This window comes from Oncorhynchus keta, chromosome 17, assembly GCF_023373465.1.
Source record: "Oncorhynchus keta strain PuntledgeMale-10-30-2019 chromosome 17, Oket_V2, whole genome shotgun sequence".
Taxonomy (NCBI): domain Eukaryota; kingdom Metazoa; phylum Chordata; class Actinopteri; order Salmoniformes; family Salmonidae; genus Oncorhynchus; species Oncorhynchus keta.
Genome location: NC_068437.1, coordinates 59,938,237 through 59,960,422, shown reverse-complemented (window position 1 = coordinate 59,960,422; position 22,186 = coordinate 59,938,237). Strand labels below are relative to the sequence as shown.

Sequence of the window (22,186 nt, the reverse complement as noted above, 5' to 3'; positions counted from 1 at the left end):
ACACATCACACTGGGTAACACACACATCACACTGGGTAACACACACATCACACTGGGTAACACACACATCACACTGGGTAACACACACATCACACTGGGTAACACACACATCACGCTGGGTAACACACACATCACACTGGGTAACACACACATCACGCTGGGTAACACACACATCACACTGGGTAACACACACATCACGCTGGGTAACACACACATCACACTGGGTAACACACACATCACACTGGGTAACATACACATCACGCTGGGTAACACACACATCACACTGGGTAACACACACATCACGCTGGGTAACACACACATCACACTGGGTAACACACACATCACGCTGGGTAACACACACATCACACTGGGTAACACACACATCACGCTGGGTAACATACACATCACACTGGGTAACACACACACATCACGCTGGGTAACACACACATCACGCTGGGTAACACACACATCACACTGGGTAACACACACACATCACGCTGGGTAACACACACACATCACACTGGGTAACACACACACATCACACTGGGTAACATACACATCACACTGGGTAACACACACATCACACTGGGTAACACACACATCACACTGGGTAACACACACATCACACTGGGTAACACACACATCACACTGGGTAACATACACATCACGCTGGGTAACATACACATCACACTGGGTAACACACACATCACACTGGGTAACACACACACATCACACTGGGTAACACACACACATCACGCTGGGTAACATACACATCACACTGGGTAACACACACATCACACTGGGTAACAACACATCACACTGGGTAACACACACATCACGCTGGGTAACACACATCACACTGGGTAACACACACACATCACACTGGGTAACATACACATCACACTGGGTAAACACACACACATCACACTGGGTAACACACACATCACACTGGGTAACACACACATCACACTGGGTAACACACACATCACACTGGGTAACACATACACATCACACTGGGTAACACACACATCACGCTGGGTAACACACACATCACACTGGGTAACATACACATCACGCTGGGTAACATACACACATCACGCTGGGTAACACACACATCACACTGGGTAACATACACACATCACGCTGGGTAACACACACATCACACTGGGTAACACACACATCACACTGGGTAACATACACATCACACTGGGTAACACACACATCACACTGGGTAACATACACATCACGCTGGGTAACACACACATCACACTGGGTAACACACACACATCACACTGGGTAACACACACATCACACTGGGTAACACACACACATCACGCTGGGTAACATACACATCACACTGGGTAACACACACATCACACTGGGTAACACACACATCACACTGGGTAACATACACATCACACTGGGTAACATACACATCACACTGGGTAACACACACATCACACTGGGTAACACACACATCACACTGGTAACACACACATCACACTGGGTAACATACACACATCACACTGGGTAACATACACATCACACTGGGTAACACACACACATCACACTGGGTAACATACACATCACACTGGGTAACACACACATCACACTGGGTAACACACACATCACACTGGGTAACACACACACATCACGCTGGGTAAACACACACATCACACATAACACACACACATCACGCTGGTTAACACACACACATCACACTGGGTAACACACACATCACACTGGGTAACACACACACATCACGCTGGGTAACACACACATCACACTGGGTAACACATCACATCATCACACTGGGTAACACACACATCACACTGGGTAACACACACATCACACTGGGTAACATACACATCACGCTGGGTAACACACACATCACACTGGGTAACACACACATCACACTGGGTAACACACACACATCACACTGCGTAACACACACATCACACTGGGTAACACACACATCACACTGGGTAACACACACATCACACTGGGTAACACACACACATCACACTGGGTAACACACACACATCACACTGGGTAACACACACATCACACTGGGTAACACACACATCACACTGGGTAACACACACATCACACTGGGTAACACACACATCACACTGGGTAACACACACATCACACACACATCACACTGGGTAACATACACATCACGCTGGGTAACACACACATCACACTGGGTAACACACACACATCACGCTGGGTAACACACACACATCACACTGGGTAACACACACACATCACGCTGGTTAACACACACACATCACACTGGGTAACACACACATCACACTGGGTAACACACACACATCACGCTGGGTAACACACACATCACACTGGGTAACACACACATCACACTGGGTAACACACACATCACACTGGGTAACACACACATCACACTGGGTAACACACACATCACACTGGGTAACATACACATCACGCTGGGTAACACACACACATCACACTGGGTAACACACACACACCACACTGGGTAACACACACACATCACACTGGGTAACATACACATCACACTGGGTAACACACACACATCACGCTGGGTAACACACACACATCACGCTGGGTAACACACACACATCACACTGGGTAACACACACACATCACACTGGGTAACACACACATCACACTGGGTAACACACACACATCACACTGGGTAACACACACACACCACACTGGGTAACACACACACATCACACTGGGTAACACACACACATCACACTGGGTAACACACACACATCACGCTGGGTAACACACACACATCACACTGGGTAACACACACACATCACGCTGGGTAACACACACACATCACACTGGGTAACACACACACATCACACTGGGTAACACACACACATCACACTGGGTAACACACACACATCACGCTGGGTAACATACACATCACACTGGGTAACACACACATCACACTGGGTAACACACACATCACACTGGGTAACACACACATCACGCTGGGTAACACACACATCACACTGGGTAACACACACACATCACACTGGGTAACATACACATCACACTGGGTAACACACACACATCACACTGGGTAACACACACATCACACTGGGTAACACACACATCACACTGGGTAACACACACATCACACTGGGTAACACATACACATCACACTGGGTAACACACACATCACGCTGGGTAACACACACATCACACTGGGTAACATACACATCACGCTGGGTAACATACACACATCACGCTGGGTAACACACACATCACACTGGGTAACATACACACATCACGCTGGGTAACACACACATCACACTGGGTAACACACACATCACACTGGGTAACATACACATCACACTGGGTAACACACACATCACACTGGGTAACATACACATCACGCTGGGTAACACACACATCACACTGGGTAACACACACACATCACACACATCACACTGGGTAACACACACATCACACTGGGTAACACACACACATCACGCTGGGTAACATACACATCACACTGGGTAACACACACATCACACTGGGTAACACACACATCACACTGGGTAACATACACATCACACTGGGTAACATACACATCACACTGGGTAACACACACATCACACTGGGTAACACACACATCACACTGGGTAAACACACATCACACTGGGTAACATACACACATCACACTGGGTAACATACACATCACACTGGGTAACACACACACATCACACTGGGTAACATACACATCACACTGGGTAACACACACATCACACTGGGTAACACACACATCACACTGGGTAACACACACATCACACTGGGTAACACACACATCACACTGGGTAACACACACACATCACACTGGGTAACACACACACATCACACTGGGTAACACACACATCACACTGGGTAACATACACATCACGCTGGGTAACACACACATCACACTGGGTAACACACACACATCACGCTGGGTAACACACACACATCACACTGGGTAACACACACACATCACGCTGGTTAACACACACACATCACACTGGGTAACACACACATCACACTGGGTAACACACACACATCACGCTGGGTAACACACACATCACACTGGGTAACACACACATCACACTGGGTAACACACACATCACACTGGGTAACACACACATCACACTGGGTAACACACACATCACACTGGGTAACATACACATCACGCTGGGTAACACACACACATCACACTGGGTAACACACACACACCACACTGGGTAACACACACACATCACACTGGGTAACATACACATCACACTGGGTAACACACACACATCACGCTGGGTAAACACACACATCACGCTGGGTAACACACACACATCACACTGGGTAACACACACACATCACACTGGGTAACACACACATCACACTGGGTAACACACACACATCACACTGGGTAACACACACACACCACACTGGGTAACACACACACATCACACTGGGTAACACACACACATCACACTGGGTAACACACACACATCACACTGGGTAACACACACACATCACACTGGGTAACACACACACATCACACTGGGTAACACACACACACCACACTGGGTAACACACACATCACACTGGGTAACACACACACACCACACTGGGTAACACACACACATCACACTGGGTAACACACACACATCACACTGGGTAACACACACACATCACACTGGGTAACACACACACATCACACTGGGTAACACACACACATCACACTGGGTAACACACACATCACACTGGGTAACACACACACATCACACTGGGTAACACACACATCACGCTGGGTAACACACACATCACACTGGGTAACACACACACATCACACTGGGTAACACACACACATCACACTGGGTAACACACACATCACGCTGGGTAACACACACATCACACTGGGTAACACACACACATCACACTGGGTAACACACACATCACACTGGGTAACACACACACATCACACTGGGTAACACACACATCACGCTGGGTAACATACACACATCACACTGGGTAACACACACACATCACACTGGGTAACACACACATCACACTGGGTAACACACACATCACACTGGGTAACACACACATCACACTGGGTAACACACACACATCACACTGGGTAACACACACATCACACTGGGTAACACACACACATCACACTGGGTAACACACACATCACACTGGGTAACACACACACATCACACTGGGTAACACACACATCACACTGGGTAACACACACATCACACTGGGTAACACACACACATCACACTGGGTAACACACACACCATATCATCTGATGGTCTCTCTTTCTCTGTGATCAGGTGCTGCGTTGCGATTTGCTGTCCAAACATCCGTCTCTCCGTCTAGTGGGGGCAGAGTGGGTGTGGCCAAGGTGGTGGTTATGCTGGTGATTGACAGGTCGACTGACCAACTACAGGAGGCAACTAATGAGGCGCTGACCGCAGGTTAGTGATGACATCAGAAGGAGGACCACAGGTTAGAGGTGACATGAGGAGGGCAAGAGGTTAGTGGTGACATCCTGAGGGCAGGAGTTTAGTGGTGACATCATAACAAGGACAGGTTAGTGGTGAAATCATAAGGAGGGCAGGAGGTTAGTGGTGAAATCATAAGGAGGGCAGGAGGTTAGTGGTGACATCATAAGGAGGGCAGGAGGTTAGTGGTGAAATCATAAGGAGGGCAGGAGGTTAGTGGTGAAATAATAAGGAGGGCAGGAGGTTAGTGGTGAAATCATAAGGAGGGCAGGAGGTTAGTGGTGACATCCTAAGGAGGGCAGGAGTTTAGTGGTGACATCATAACGAGGACAGGTTAGTGGTGACATCATAAGGAGGGCAGGAGGTTAGTGGTGAAATCATAAGGAGGGCAGGAGGTTAGTGGTGAAATCATAAGGAGGGCAGGAGGTTAGTGGTGAAATCATAAGGAGGGCAGGAGGTTAGTGGTGAAATCATAAGGAGGGCAGGAGGTTAGTGGTGACATCATAAGGAGGGCAGGAGGTTAGTGGTGACATCATAAGGAGGGCAGGAGGTTAGTGGTGAAATCATAAGGAGGGCAGGAGGTTAGTGGTGAAATCATAAGGAGGGCAGGAGGTTAGTGGTGAAATCATAAGGAGGGCAGGAGGTTAGTGGTGAAATCATAAGGAGGGCAGGAGGTTAGTGGTGAAATCATAAGGAGGGCAGGAGGTTAGTGGTGAAATCATAAGGAGGGCAGGAGGTTAGTGGTGAAATCATAAGGAGGGCAGGAGGTTAGTGGTGAAATCATAAGGAGGGCAGGAGGTTAGTGGTGAAATCATAAGGAGGGCAGGAGGTTAGTGGTGACATCATAACAAGGACAGGTTAGTGGTGACATCATAAGGATGGCAGCAGGGTCGTGGTGACATCATAAGGAGGGCAGGAGGTTAGTGGTGAAATCATAAGGAGGGCAGGAGGTTTAGTGGTGACATAACAAGGACAGGTTAGTGGTGAAATCATAAGGAGGGCAGGAGGTTAGTGGTAGCATCATAAGGAGGGCAGGAGGTTAGTGGTGACATCATAAGGAGGGCAGGAGGTTAGTGGTGAAATCATAAGGAGGGCAGGAGGTTAGTGGTGACATCATAAGGAGGGCAGGAGGTTAGTGGTGACATCATAAGGAGGGCAGGAGGTTAGTGGTGAAATCATAAGGAGGGCAGGAGGTTAGTGGTAGCATCATAAGGAGGGCAGGTTAGTGGTGAAATCATAAGGAGGGCAGGAGGTTAGTGGTAGCATCATAAGGATGGCAGCAGGGTCGTGGCGACATCATAAGGAGGGCAGGAGGTTAGTGGTAGCATCATAAGGATGGCAGGAGGTTAGTGGTAGCATCATAAGGAGGGCAGGAGGTTAGTGGTAGCATCATAAGGATGGCAGGAGGTTAGTGGTGAAATCATAAGGAGGGCAGGAGGTTAGTGGTAGCATCATAAGGAGGGCAGGAGGTTAGTGGTAGCATCATAAGGAGGGCAGGAGGTTAGTGGTGAAATCATAAGGAGGGCAGGAGGTTAGTGGTGACATCATAAGGAGGGCAGGAGGTTAGTGGTGAAATCATAAGGAAGGCAGGAGGTTAGTAGTGAAATCATAAGGAGGGCAGGAGGTTAGTGGTGACATCATAAGGAGGGCAGGAGGTTAGTAGTGAAATCATAAGGAGGGCAGGAGGTTAGTGGTAGCATCATAAGGATGGCAGCAGGGTCGTGGTGACATCATAAGGAGGGCAGGAGGTTAGTGCTGACATCATAACGAAGACCACAGTTTATAGGTGATATCATAACGTGGAACACAGGTTAGTGGTAACATCATAAGGAGGACCACAGGTTAGTGGTGGCATCATAAGGAGGACCACAGGTTAGTGGTGACATCATAAAGATGATAGCAGGTTAATGGTGACATCATAGCGAGAACTGCGGTTAGTTGTGACATCATAACAAGGACTTCAGGTTCGCAATGACATCATAACAACCACCACAGTTTAGTGATGGACATCATAACTCTGCCAACAGGCGTGTCAGTTTTCCCCATCGGCATCGGGCCTGGTTACGACAGAGCTGAACTGAGCCTGCTTGGTTCCCATGGCGACCAGGACAACACACTCCACCTTAACAGCATGGAGGAGCTGATGATGCTGTTAACACTGGACAAGAGCTACACAGACAAACTCTGTAGAGGTATAGTACTGGACCAGAGCTACCTGGAGAGATTATGATAATGATGATGATATTGATGAAGATGAATATGATGACGATTGTGATGGTGATTATGATGGTGATGATGGTGGTGATGATGATGGTGGTGATGATGGTGATGCTGATGATATTGATGAAGATGATGATGATGGTGATGATGATGATGATGATAATAGTGGTAATTGAATTGATGATGATGGTGGTGATAATGTTGATGCTGGTGTTGATGATGGTGGTGATGATGGTGATGATGATGTTATTGTGATGATGATGATGATGATGATGGTGGTGATGGTGATGGTGGTGATGATGGTGGTGATGATGATGTTATTGTGATGATGGTGATAATAGTGGTAATTGAATTGATGATGATGGTGGTGATAATGTTGATGCTGGTGTTGATGATGGTGGTGATGATGGTGGTGATGATGGTGATGGTGATGGTGGTGATGATGATGATTTTGGTGATGATTATGATGGTAATGATGATGATTTTGGTGGTGATGATTATGATGGTAATGATGATGATTTTAGTGATGATGAAAGGGATGATTATGAAGATTGTGATGATGTGTATTCTTCCTCAGCTGGTCCTCCTGGAGTGTGTGTCGATGATGATGGGAACGAGAGGAAGGTGAGTGTGTGTTGACTTGCTGATGTGTTGATGTGACAACCATCATTTAACTACTGAACTACTGAATTAAATTAACTGCCCAGTGTTTCCATATTTGTATGAAGTATGATCTATAATTACTTTCAATATGAGTAAAATAGTTTTCCTTCCAAAAAATGTAATTTAGCAAGGTGAAAAGCAGCATTTCATACACATGTTGGAGTGGTGTGTGTGCGTAGCGTACCTCAAATATATTATTTGAATCAGAGAATCCGAACTTTTAAAAGTGCGATTTTCATTGGACAGTTACTTTAACTATTGTTTTCCTTGACCAGTCTGAATATTCAGCACTAACTTTGTGTGTAGCCTGGTGAATCGTGGCTGCTTCCTGACAGATGTCATTCGGTGCTGTGCCACCCAAGCGGAGCCGTGACTGTTCAGAGCCACAAGGTGAACTGTGATCGTCTGGAGCCGCCAGCCTAATATATTATAGTATATTACATTATATTATGGTATATTACATTATACCATATTATAATATATTTTAGTATATTCAAGCATGTTATGTTATATTATATTATATTACATTATAGTATATGAAAGTCTATTGTATTTCATTATATTACATTATAGTATAATAAAGTATATTATATTATAGTATTAAAGTACTGTATATTATAGTATATTACAGTATAGTATTTTCTATTATATTTTAGTATATTACATAAAAGTATATTAAAGTCTATTGTATTTTATTATATTATGTTATGGTATATTAAAATACTGTATATTATAGTATATTAAGAGTATATTATGTTATATTCAATTATCCAGGTGAACTGTGATCGACTGGAGCCTCCAGCCTGCAGTAACCACATGAGTCCTCTCAGAGTTCAGGATAACTGTGGCTGCCACTGGGACTGCCCTTGTTAGTACAAACACTAACCCTAACCCACACTCACACAGACACAAACACTCACACACATTATAACACACTCACGCACACATTAAGCACACTCAGAATAAACATACACACACATATTAGATGCACTCACCCACACGCATCTGTAACACACACCCTCCCTCCCTCCAGGTGTCTGTATGGGTAGCTCCACCAACCACGTGGTGAGGTTTGATGGCGTAGCTCTAAGGCTGGAAGGGGAGGGGCTATGTTCCTACACCCTGCTGACGGTTGCCGGGGACACGGGAGGTTCAGAGGTCACGCTGCACAGCGGAACCTGCCCAGGGTCATCCAATCAGTACGAAGTCTGCATGAAGGTCATGGAATTTACGCATGGGCAAAGTACTGTACTGCTGAAAGACGACATGACGGTAGGACCTCGGGGGGTGTACTGACTGTGTGAACTATGACTGGGGGTGTACTCTGAGTATGTGTACTGACTGTGTGAACTATGACTGGGGGTGTACTCTGAGTATGTGTACTGACTGTGTGAACTATGACTGGGGGTGTACTCTGAGTATGTGTACTGACTGTGTGTTCTATGAGTGTGTACTCTGAGTGTGTGTGTACTATTACTATGTGTGTACTATGAGTGTGTGTACTATGAGTGTGTGTGTACTATTACTGTGTGTGTACTATGAGTGTGTGTACTATAAGTGCGTATACTATGAGTGTTGTGTACTGTGTGTGTGTGTGTCTAGGTGACAGTAGATGGAGCCCCTGTCTCCCTCCCATTCCGCTCCAGTCTGGTGGAGGTGATGCGTTATGGAGGAGTGATGTTTCAGCTGAGATCTGTGGAACACGGCTACATCCTGGCATTTACCCCTCAGAAAAACGAGTTCACCATCACACTCACCTCCTCCACTATCAACCACACCTCTGGAGTCTGTGGTACACACTTACAGATAAACACATTAATGAAGTCATTTGTGTGTGTGTGTGTGTGTGTGTGTGTGTGTGTGTGTGTGTGTGTGTGTGTGTGTGTGTGTGTGTGTGTGTGTGTGTGTGTGTGTGTGTGTGTGTGTGTGTGTGTGTGTGTGTGTGTGTGTGTGTGTGTGTGCGTGCGTGCGTGCGTGCGTGCGTGCGTGTGTGTGTGTGTGTGTGTGTGCGTGTGTGTGAATTAATTAATGAATTAACAAATGTATGAAATTTTTTTCGCGTCAATTCGCCAATTGGCATCCCGTCCCTTATGGGATTAATTGACACATAAACATACAATTCACTATGGTAATTAAATAATATTATTCTCTGTGTGTGTCAGGGTGGTGTGGCGAGGAGAGGGTTAATTATCTCTCTCTGAGGAATGGCAGTTCGACTTCTGACTCAGCTCTTCTCGTCTCCGATTGGATGGTATCGAGCGGCGACGGTGTGTGTGTCCCGCGGCATGCCCCAGTGTGTGTGTACGGAGCGTCGAGGGCGTGTGAGGTGCTACGCTCCGAGGTGTTCTCCTCCTGTCACACACATGTTCCCATCATGCCTTTCATTTTGCGCTGCCAAAAGGAAGCATGTCAGGAGACAGACGTCTGTGATGTAATTTCCTCCTATACACATCTCTGCCGACAGAGAGGACTCTGTGTCCACTGGAGAAGCACAAACCTTTGCCGTAAGTCTGTGTCCTGTTCTGTTCTGAGGACACCTGTATATAAATATGTGTGTTTTGTTCTGAAGAGACCTGTATTTAGCTTTGATTCCTGTCTCGGATCAGTGTTCTCTCTGTTTTATAATACAGTAAAATCTGTTTTTTGACGTTGTAGCACCTTTGGTGCGAGAAATGCACTTTACAAATAAAACCTTTATTACTACTATTATTATTACTATTTGATATTAATATCATTAATTATTATTAATATTGTGTATGATTATTGTTGATGATGATGATGATTATGATTATTTATTATGATTAGTATGATTAAATATGATCATTATGATTAATATGATTATTATTGTGTGTAGCCATGCAGTGCCCCAGCTCCATGGAGTATGATGCATGTCGGACCGGGTGCGTGGAGGACTGCAGCAGCATTGGCCTGTCGCCTGGCAACTCAGGGGTTCTTAGTGGTAATGGGAGTGTGTGTATCACCAAGCCAACAGAAGGGTGTTTTTGTCCAGGGAACACGGTGCCGCTGGGGGGAGAGTGTGTGTCACCTGACGCCTGCAACCAGTGTGTCGACCAGCACGGACACACACACCCGGTGAGACAACACACAACCACATAACCACACCCACACACACATAGCTAAAGGTGTTTACCGGGACACAGACTCTGTTCAAGCAGATAAAATCAACGTGCCCTCAGGCCTACACATTTCTCATCCCTCTGACTCTCTGCTTCTCTCAACGTACCAGTTTTTAAAATGTCACCTTTATTTAACCAGGAAGCCCAGTTGAGAACAAGTTCTCATTTACAGCTGCGACCTGGCCAAGATAAAGCAAAGCAGTGTCACACAAACTACAACACAGAGTTACAGATGGAATAAACAAACGTACAGTCAATAACACAATAGAAAAGTCTATATACAGTGTGTGCAAATAGTGTAAGGAGGTATGGCAATAAATAGGCCATAGTAGCAAAGTAATTACAATTTAGCAGATTAACACTGGAGTGATAGATGTGCAGATAATGATGTGCAAGTAGAAATACTGGTGTGATACATGTGCAGATAATGATGTGCAAGTATAAATACTGGTGTGCAAAAGAGCAAAAAAAGTAAATATAAACAATATGGAGTGGGGTAGGTAGTTGGATGGGCTGTTTACAGATGGGCTGTTTACAGATGCAGCGATCGTTAAGCTGCTCAGATAGCTGATGCTTAAAGTTAGTGAGGGAGGTAAGAGTCTCCAGCTTCAGCGATTTTTGAAATTTGTTCCAGACATTGGCAGCAGAGAACTGGAAGGAAAGGCGGCCAAAGTAAGAATTGGCTTTGGGGGTGACAAGTGAGATATACCTGCTGGAGCACGTGCTACGGTGGGTGCTGCTATGGTGACCAGTGAGCTGAGATAAGGCAGGGCTTGACCCAGCAGAGACTTGTAGATGACCTGGAGCTAGTGGGTTTGGCGACAAGCATGAAGCGAGGGCCAGCCAACGAGAGCATTCTGGTCGCAGTGGTGGGTAGTATATGGGGCTTTGGTGACTAAACGGATGGCACTGTGATAGCCTGCATCCAATTAGTTGAGTAGAGTGTTGGAGGCTATTTTGTAAATGACATCGCCGAAGTCGAGGATCGGTAGGATAGTCAGTTTTACGAGGGTATGTTTGGCAGCATGAGAGAAGTATGCTTTTGTTGTGAAATATGAAGCCGATTCTAGATTTAATTTTTGATTGGAGATGATTCATGTGAGTCTGGAAGGAGAGTTTACAGTCTAACCAGACACCTAGGTATTTGTAGTTGTCCACATATTCTAAGTCTTAACTGTCCAGAGTAGTGATGCTGGATGGACGGGCAGGTGCGGGCAGCGATCGGAGAGCATTCCCGTTAGTTTTACTTGCATTTAAGAGCAGTTGGAGGCCACGGAAGGAGAGTTGTATGGCATTGAAACGAGTCTGGAGGTTAGTTAACACAGTGTCCAAACAGTGTTTTTGTTAACCACTTGCAGGCGCCTGAGGATGAAAAGGCGGAACTGCAGATAGACCCCATCTCCATTATCAAGGGAGTTGAGGGAGAGGAGATGTATTTAAGAGCAGTTGTAGGCCACAGATGGAGAGTTGTATGGCATTGAAGCTCATCTGGAGGTTAGTTATTATTATTTTTATTAGTTAACACAGGAGGAGTAGGATAAGGGTATGGCTAAAGGCTATAAGAACTTATTGTCTAGTGCGTTGGGGACAGAGAATAAAAGGAGCAGATTTCTGGGTGTGGTAGGGTAGATTCAAGGCATAATGTACAGATAGGGGTATGGTAGGGCAAGTGTACAGTTCAGGTAAACCTAGGCATTGAGTGACAATAAGAGAGGTTGCATTTCTGGACAAACTAGTATTGCTGGGTGAGGTCACCGCATGTGTGAGAGGTGGGGCAAAAGTCGTATCTGAGGCATGTTGAGTGGGACTCCGCAGTAAACTAAAACAATTATAACTATCCTAAACAACAGTATACAAGGCATACTGACATTAGAGAGAGACATAAAGTGAGGCATTGTTACGGCAGATTTCCTCCTCTTCATCTGAAGAGGAGGTGTAGCAGGTATTGGACCAAAACACAGCGTGGTAGGTGTCCATGACGATTTTAATAAGAAAAGCCTGAACACTATGAAATACAAAACAAATAAACAATAACGTGAAATAAACCAAACCGAAACAGTCCCGTGTGGCACAAACACTGACAAAGGAAACAAACTCCCACAAACCAATAGTGAAACCCAGGCTACCCAAATATGGTTCTCAATCAGGGACAACGATAAACAGCTGCCTCTGATTGAGAACCATATCAGGCCAAACACAGAAATAGAAAAACATAGAAACACAAAACATAGACTGCCCACCCCAACTCACGCGCTGACCATACTAAAAAAAGACAAAACAAAGGAAATAAAGGTCAGAACGTGACAGGCATGAAGCAATCACAGGTGTTGATTAGCTAAGACAACAACGGGTAAGACCATGGTGCTTGCCTACGGAGCTGTGAGGGGAACGGCACCTCAGTACCTCCAGGCTCTGATCAGGCCCTACACCCAAACAAGGGCACTGCGTTCATCCACCTCTGGCCTGCTCGCCTCCCTACCACTGAGGAAGTACAGTTCCCGCTCAGCCCAGTCAAAACTGTTCGCTGCTCTGGCCCCCCAATGGTGGAACAAACTCCCTCATGACGCCAGGACAGCGGAGTCAATCACCACCTTCCGGAGACACCTGAAACCCCACCTCTTTAAGGAATACCTAGGATAGGATAAGTAATCCTTCTCACCCCCCTTTTAAGATTTAGATGCACTATTGTAAAGTGACTGTTCCACTGGATGTCATAAGGTGAATGCACCAATTTGTAAGTCGCTCTGGATAAGAGCGTCTGCTAAATGACTTAAATGTAAATGTAAAATGTAAGACAACAACAGCTAATCAGCTAAGACAACAACAGGTAAAATGGCAATGAATGGGCAGAGAGGGTCAGTTAACTACACACGGGGTCTGAGTTCGAGGCTGGGGCTGACAGATAAACAAAATAAACTAAATGGAGTACAGTGATTAATGAACAGTCCAGCAGGCATCAGCTATGTAGCCAAGTGATCATAGGGTCCAGTGAACAGCAGTAGATGAAACAGGGAAGCTGCGAGGTAGTCGTTACCACGCTAGCAAGCAGGAGACACGGTGTCCAAAAAAAGTTAGCAGGCCAGGGCAAGTAAAAGCATCTTCATCAAAGTCTGGCAAAGGCCGGTTTAGGGTGCATGGAATTACGTCAGCAGACCAGTCGTGATGGAACGGCGCTGCTCTGTGTCGTCAAAGGGTCCAGGCCAGTTGACAAAAGAGCTATGTAGCTGGAGGAATTTTGTTTGCTAGCCGGGAGATGCGCCTGGCTCGAGGCTAACTGTTGCTAGCTTCAGGACAAGGGCATTAGCCACAATAGCCACTCGGTATCAGCAAGCTAGCAGCGATCATCCAATGCAAAAGTCCAGAGCTTACGGCAAGAATCCAGTGGTAGTGGATTCTAGTCGTGTTCGTGAAGAGTCCGCGAAGCATCAGCTGTGTAGATGAGTGATCATAGGGTCCACTGATCAGGCTGGGAGATGGGCCTGGCTTAAGGCTAGCTTTGGGGCTGGGCCACTTGGTAGCAGCTAACTAGCTGCAATGATCAGGAGTATTGGTCCAGGGCTTACGGCAGGAATCAGGTGTTGTAGTGGGTTGATTACGCGTTGTGCAGACTGGCAGACTGGCAAGTTTTATCCATTATCCATTATCAATAAAAGCAGCTGGTGTCTGTGCTAAAGGTAAAGGCTGCTAGAAGTGGCTAACAATGACTAAGTAGCTAGTAGCTAATTAGCTGCTTAGCTTCTGATGGCTAGCTGCTGATGGCTGTAAGTGAGGCGGGTTGCCAGAAGGTATATTTCATTTTAAAATGGAAAAAGAGATTGAAATGTACTGAAATATATACAAAAAAGACAAAAAAAAATTACATGGGAGAACGACAAACAACGTCTGTACTGCTACGCCATCTTGGATTCATTTGGCCTATCCCTAAACCTAACCCTACACATTTCTCATCCCTCTGTCTCTGATTTTCTGCTCCTGTTCTTTCAAACACACATAAAATGAATGTATAGTACATGTGTGTATGTTTTTGGTTTTACTATCCTTTGTAGGACCAGATTTCTCACAAGGATAGTAAAACAAGGACAATTTAGACAGGTAGGGACATTTCGCAAGTCGAGCACGTAAAGCATGAAAAGTCATTGTACCCTTCGCCAGCTCATATCTGTATGAAGCTGGATTCAGTGCTCTCGTCTGCATTAAAACCAAACATCCATTCAGGTTGGATGTGACAGCAGAGATGAGATACTCAATGTCGACCACGCCCACAGACTTTGAGAAGCTCCAATGCCACATGCATCAAGCACACCCATCTTGTTGGTGGTGGTGAGATAAGAGACAATCAGAAATTGACTGCCATAGCCCCAAATGAAAAAGTAAACATTGGCTGTTAATTGGCTGTTAATTACATAGATCTCCGCCATAAAGCTCCGCCTTATCTCAGTTCACTGGTCACAATGGCAACACCCACCCGGTGTGACTGGAACGAATTGCAAAAATCGCTGAAGTTGGAGACTTTTATCTCCCTCACCAACCTCAAACATCTGCTATCTGAGCAGCTAACAGATCGCTGCAGCTGTACATAGTCTATTGGTAAATAGCTCACCCTTTTTCACCTACCTCATTCCCATACTGTTTGTATTTATTTACTTTTCTGCTCTTTTGCACACCAGTATCTCTACCTGTACATGATCATCTGATCATTTATCACTCCAGTGTTAATCTGCAAAATTGTAATTATTCGCCTACCTCCTCATGCCTTTTGCACACAATGTATAAATACTTTTTTTTATTTTTTTTCCTACTGTGTTATTGACTTGTTAATTGTTTACTCCATGTGTAACTCTGTGTTGTCTGTTCACACTGCTATGCTTTATCTTGGCCAGGTCGCAGTTGCAAATGAGAACTTGTTCTCAACTAGCCTACCTGGTTAAATAAAGGTGAAATAATAAAAAATAAAAAATAATCTTTTTTTTCACATGGTTGGGGTCATGAGGATCTGCAGATGTCAAAATGGGGTCATGTGGAAAAACCTTTTGGAACCCCTGCGTTAGGGGTTAGTGTTAGGGGTTAGTGTTAAGGGTTAGGAAAAATAGGATTTTGAATGGGAATGAATTGGTCCCCACAAGGATAGTAAAACGTGTCTGTTTTTGTGTAGTATCTACAGAGCTGGGTGCCAGAGGAGAACACGTGTCTGATTTGTATGTGTCTGGATCGTCAACGTATCAACTGCACTGCTCGCCCCTGCATTGATCATAAAGGTAAAACACACATACATACTGACCCTGCATTGATCATAAAGGTAAAACACACACATACATACTGACCCTGCATTGATCATAAAGGTAAAACACACACATACATACTGACCCTGCATTGATCATAAAGGTAAAACACACACATACATACTGACCCTGCATTGATCATAAAGGTAAAACACACACGCATACTGACCCTGCATTGATCATAAAGGTAAAACACACATACATACTGACCCTGCATTGATCATAAAGGTAAAACACACACATACATACTGACCCTGCATTGATCATAAAGGTAAAACACACACACATACTGACCCTGCATTGATCATAAAGGTAAAACACACACATACATACTGACCCTGCATTGATCATAAAGGTAAAACACACATACATACTGCCCCTGCATTGATCATAAAGGTAAAACACACACGCATACTGACCCTGCATTGATCATAAAGGTAAAACACACACATACATACTGACCCTGCATTGATCATAAAGGTAAAACACACACATACATACTGACCCTGCATTGATCATAAAGGTAAAACACACACATACATACTGACCCTGCATTGATCATAAAGGTAAAACACACACATACATACTGACCCTGCATTGATCATAAAGGTAAAACACACACATACATACTGACCCTGCATTGATCATAAAGGTAAAACACACACGCATACTGACCCTGCATTGATCATAAAGGTAAAACACACACGCATACTGACCCTGCATTGATCATAAAGGTAAAACACACACATACATACTGACCCTGCATTGATCATAAAGGTAAAACACACACATACATACTGACCCTGCATTGATCATAAAGGTAAAACACACACATACATACTGACCCTGCATTGATCATAAAGGTAAAACACACACATACATACTGACCCTGCATTGATCATAAAGGTAAAACACACACATACATACTGACCCTGCATTGATCATAAAGGTAAAACACACACGCATACTGACCCTGCATTGATCATAAAGGTAAAACACACACGCATACTGACCCTGCATTGATCATAAAGGTAAAACACACATACATACTGCCCCTGCATTGATCATAAAGGTAAAACACACACATACATACTGACCCTGCGTCGATCATAAAGGAAAAACACACACATACATACTGACCCTGCATTGATCATAAAGGTAAAACACACACATACATACTGCCCCTGCATTGATCATAAAGGTAAAACACACACATACATACTGCCCCTGCATTGATCATAAAGGTAAAACACACACATACATACTGACCCTGCATTGATCATAAAGGTAAAACACACACACATACTGACCCTGCATTGATCATAAAGGTAAAACACACACATACATACTGACCCTGCATTGATCATAAAGGTAAAACACACACATACATACTGACCCTGCATTGATCATAAAGGTAAAACACACACATACATACTGACCCTGCATCGATCATAAAGGTAAAACACACACATACATACTGACCCTGCATTGATCATAAAGGTAAAACACACACATACATACTGACCCTGCATTGATCATAACGGCAACACACACATACATACCGACCCTACATTGATCATAACACACACATACATACATACATACACACATACATACCGACCCTGCATTGATCATAACACACACATACATACATACTGACCCTGCATTGATCATAACACACACATACATACATACTGACCCTACATTGATCATAACACACACATACATACATACTGACCCTACATTGATCATAACACACACATACATACATACTGACCCTACATTGATCATAACACACACATACATACATACCGACCCTACATTGATCATAACACACACACACATACATACATACATACATACTGACCCTACATTGATCATAACGGCAACACACACAAACATACCGACCCTGCACTGATCATAACACACACATACATACAAACATACCGACCCTGCATTGATCATAACACACACAAACATACCGACCCGGCATTGATCATAACACACACATACATACCGACCCTACATTGATCATAACGGCAACACACACATACCGACCCTGGATTGATCATAACACACACAGTGTTGTGGAAAAGTATTTGCCCCTTTGTAATTCTCTGTGTTTTTGCATATTTTTGATTCTGAATGTTATCCCATTTTCAACCAAAAAACCTAATATTAAAAAACCTAATATTAAAAAAAGGGAACATGAGTGAACAATTGAAACAACAATTTCATACCTTTTTTTTAATGAACATTTTTTAAGAAGTATGTAACATCAAATCTAATTTTATTAGTCACATGCGAATACAACAGTTGTAGGTAACCAACAATGCAGTTTAAAAAACAGAAATAAGAATAAGAAATAAAAGTAACAAGTAGTTAAAGAGCTGTAACGAAATGCTTGTGCTTCTAGTTCCGACAATGCAGTAATAACCAACAAGTAATCTAGCTAACAATTCCAAAACTACTACCTTATAGACACAAGTGTAAGGGGATAAAGAATATGTACATAAAGATATATGAATGAGTGATGGTACAGAGCGGCATTGGCAAGATACAGTAGATGGTATTGAGTGTAGTATATACATATGAGATGAGTATGTAAACAAAGTGGCATATATAAAGTGGCTAGTGATACATGTATTACATAAGGATGCAGTAGATGATATAGAGTACAGTATATACGTATACATATGAGATGAATAATGTAGGGTATGTAAACATTATATAAGGTAGCATTGTTTAAAGTGGCAGGTGATATATTTTGCATCATTTCCCATCAATTCCCATTATTAAAGTGGCTGGAGTTGAGTCAGTGTCAGTGTCAGTGTATTGGCAGCAGCCACTCGATGTTAGTGGTGGCTGTTTAACAGTCTGATGGCCTTGAGATAGAAGCTGTTTTTCAGTCTCTCGGTCCCAGCTTTGATGCACCTGTACTGACCTCGCCTTCTGGATGATAGCGGGGTGAACAGGCAGTGGCTCGGGTGGTTGTTGTCCTTGATGATCTTTATGGCCTTCCTGTGACATCGGGTGCTGTAGGTGTCCTGGAGTGCAGGTAGTTTGCCCCCGGTGATGCGTTGTGCAGACCTCACTACCCTCTGGAGAGCCTTACGGTTGAGGGCGGAGCACTTGCTGTACCAGGCGGTGATACAGCCCGACAGGATGCTCTCGATTGTGCATCTGTAGAAGTTTGTGAGTGCTTTTGGTGACAAGCCGAATTTCTTCAGCCTCCTGAGGTTGAAGAGGCGCTGCTGCGCCTTCTTCATGATGCTGTCTGTGTGGGTGGACCAATTCAGTTTGTCTGTGATGTGTACGCCGAGGAACTTAAAACTTACTACCCTCTCCACTACTGATCCATCGATGTGGATAGGGGGGTGTTCCCTCTGCTGTTTCCTGAAGTCCACAATCATCTCCTTAGTTTTGTTGACGTTGAGTGTGAGGTTATTTTCCTGACACCACACTCCGAGGGCCCTCACCTCCTCCCTGTAGGCCGTCTCGTCGTTGTTGGTAATCAAGCCTACCACTGTTGTGTCGTCCGCAAACTTGATGATTGAGTTGGAGGCGTGCGTGGCCACGCAGTCGTGGGTGAAGATGGGGCCCCTTGTGGGGCCCCAGTGTTGAGGATCAGTGGGGTGGAGATGTTGTTGCCTACCCTCACCACCTGGGGGCGGCCCGTCAGGAAGTCCAGTACCCAGTTGCACAGGGCGGGGTCGAGTCCCAGGGTCTCGAGTTTGATGACGAGCTTGGAGGGCACTATGGTGTTAAATGCCGAGCTGTAGTCGATGAACAGCATTCTCACATAGGTATTCCTCTTGTCCAGATGGGTTAGGGCAGTGTGCAGTGTGGTTGAGATTGCATGGTCTGTGGACCTATTTGGGCGGGTAAGCAAATTGGAGTGGGTCTAGGGTGTCAGGTAGGGTGGAGGTGATATGGTCCTTGACTAGTCTCTCAAAGCACTTCATGATGACGGAAGTGAGTGCTACGGGGCGGTAGTCGTTTACATTTACATTTACATTTAAGTCATTTAGCAGACGCTCTTATCCAGAGCGACTTACAAATTGGTGCATTCACCTTATAGCTCAGTTACCTTCGCTTTCTTGGGAACAGGAACAATGGTGGCCCTCTTGAAGCATGTGGGAACAACAGACTGGGATAGGGATTGATTGAATATGTCCGTAAACACACCAGCCAGCTGGTCTGCGCATGCTCTGAGGGCGCGGCAGGGGATTCTGTCTGGGCCTGCAGCCTTGCAAGGGTTGACACGGCTGCAGTGAAGGAGAGTCTGCATGTTTTAGTTGTATTGTCCTCAAAGCGGGCAAAAAAGTTATTTAGTCTGCCTGGGAGCAAGACATCCTGGTCCATGACGGTGCTGGTTTTCTTTTTGTAATCCGTGATTGACTGTAGACCCTGCCACATACCTCTTGTGTCTGAGCCGTTGAATTTAGATTCTACTTTGTCTCTATACTGACGCTTAGCTTGTTTGATTGCCTTGCGGAGGGAATAGTTACACTGTTTGTATTCGGACATGTTTCCAGTCACCTTTCCCTGATTAAAAGCAGTGGTTCGCGCTTTCAGTTTCACGCGAATGCTGCCATCAATCCACGGTTTCTGGTTTGGGAATGTTTTAATCGTTGCTATGGGAACGACATCTTCAACGCACGTTCTAATGAACTCGCACACCGAATCAGCGTATTCGTCAACGTTGTCGTCTGACGCAATACGGAACATATCCCAGTCCACGTGATGGAAGCAGTCTTGGAGTGTGGAATCAGATTGGTCGGACCAGCGTTGGACAGACCTCAGCGCGGGAGCTTCTTGTTTTAGTTTCTGTCTGTAGGCAGGGATCAAGAAAATGGAGTCGTGGTCAGCTTTTCCGAAAGGAGGGCGGGGCAGGGCCTTATATGTGTCGCGGAAGTTGGAATAGCAATGATCCAAGGTTTTTCCAGCCCTGGTTGCGCAATCGATATGCTGATAAAATGTATGTTTCTGAGTTACAGCAGTTCTGCATGGAAGAGTGGGCCAAAATTCCTCGACAGCGACGTGAGAGACTGTGTTTGGTTGGAGTCATTGCAGCTAAAGGTGGACTGATCGACAGTTACAGGAAGTGTTTGGTTGGAGTCATTGCAGATAAAGGTGGACTGATCAACAACTACAGGAAGTGTTTGGTTGGAGTCATTGCAGCTAAAGGTGGACTGATCAACAACTACAGGAAGTGTTTGGTTGGAGTCATTGCAGCTAAAGGTGGACTGATCAACAGCTACAGGAAGTGTTTGATCGGAGTCATAGCAGTGAAAGCACATCCAGTTATTGCGTGTAAGGGGCAATTACTTTTTCACACAGAGCG

At 44.9% G+C, this 22,186-nt stretch overlaps 1 protein-coding gene across 1 annotated transcript in view; it reads left to right on the top strand.

The window, feature by feature from the left end:
* vwf (von Willebrand factor) overlaps window positions 1–22,186 on the top strand; it is a 198,109-nt gene that overhangs the window by 129,847 nt on the left and 46,076 nt on the right. Inside the window, 10 exon segments of the mRNA XM_052466814.1 lie at window positions 5,370–5,513; window positions 7,568–7,732; window positions 8,338–8,384; window positions 8,730–8,813; window positions 9,198–9,291; window positions 9,457–9,695; window positions 10,026–10,215; window positions 10,586–10,927; window positions 11,278–11,516; window positions 16,713–16,815. Of these exon segments, the coding sequence (XP_052322774.1) occupies window positions 5,370–5,513; window positions 7,568–7,732; window positions 8,338–8,384; window positions 8,730–8,813; window positions 9,198–9,291; window positions 9,457–9,695; window positions 10,026–10,215; window positions 10,586–10,927; window positions 11,278–11,516; window positions 16,713–16,815 (1,647 nt within the window).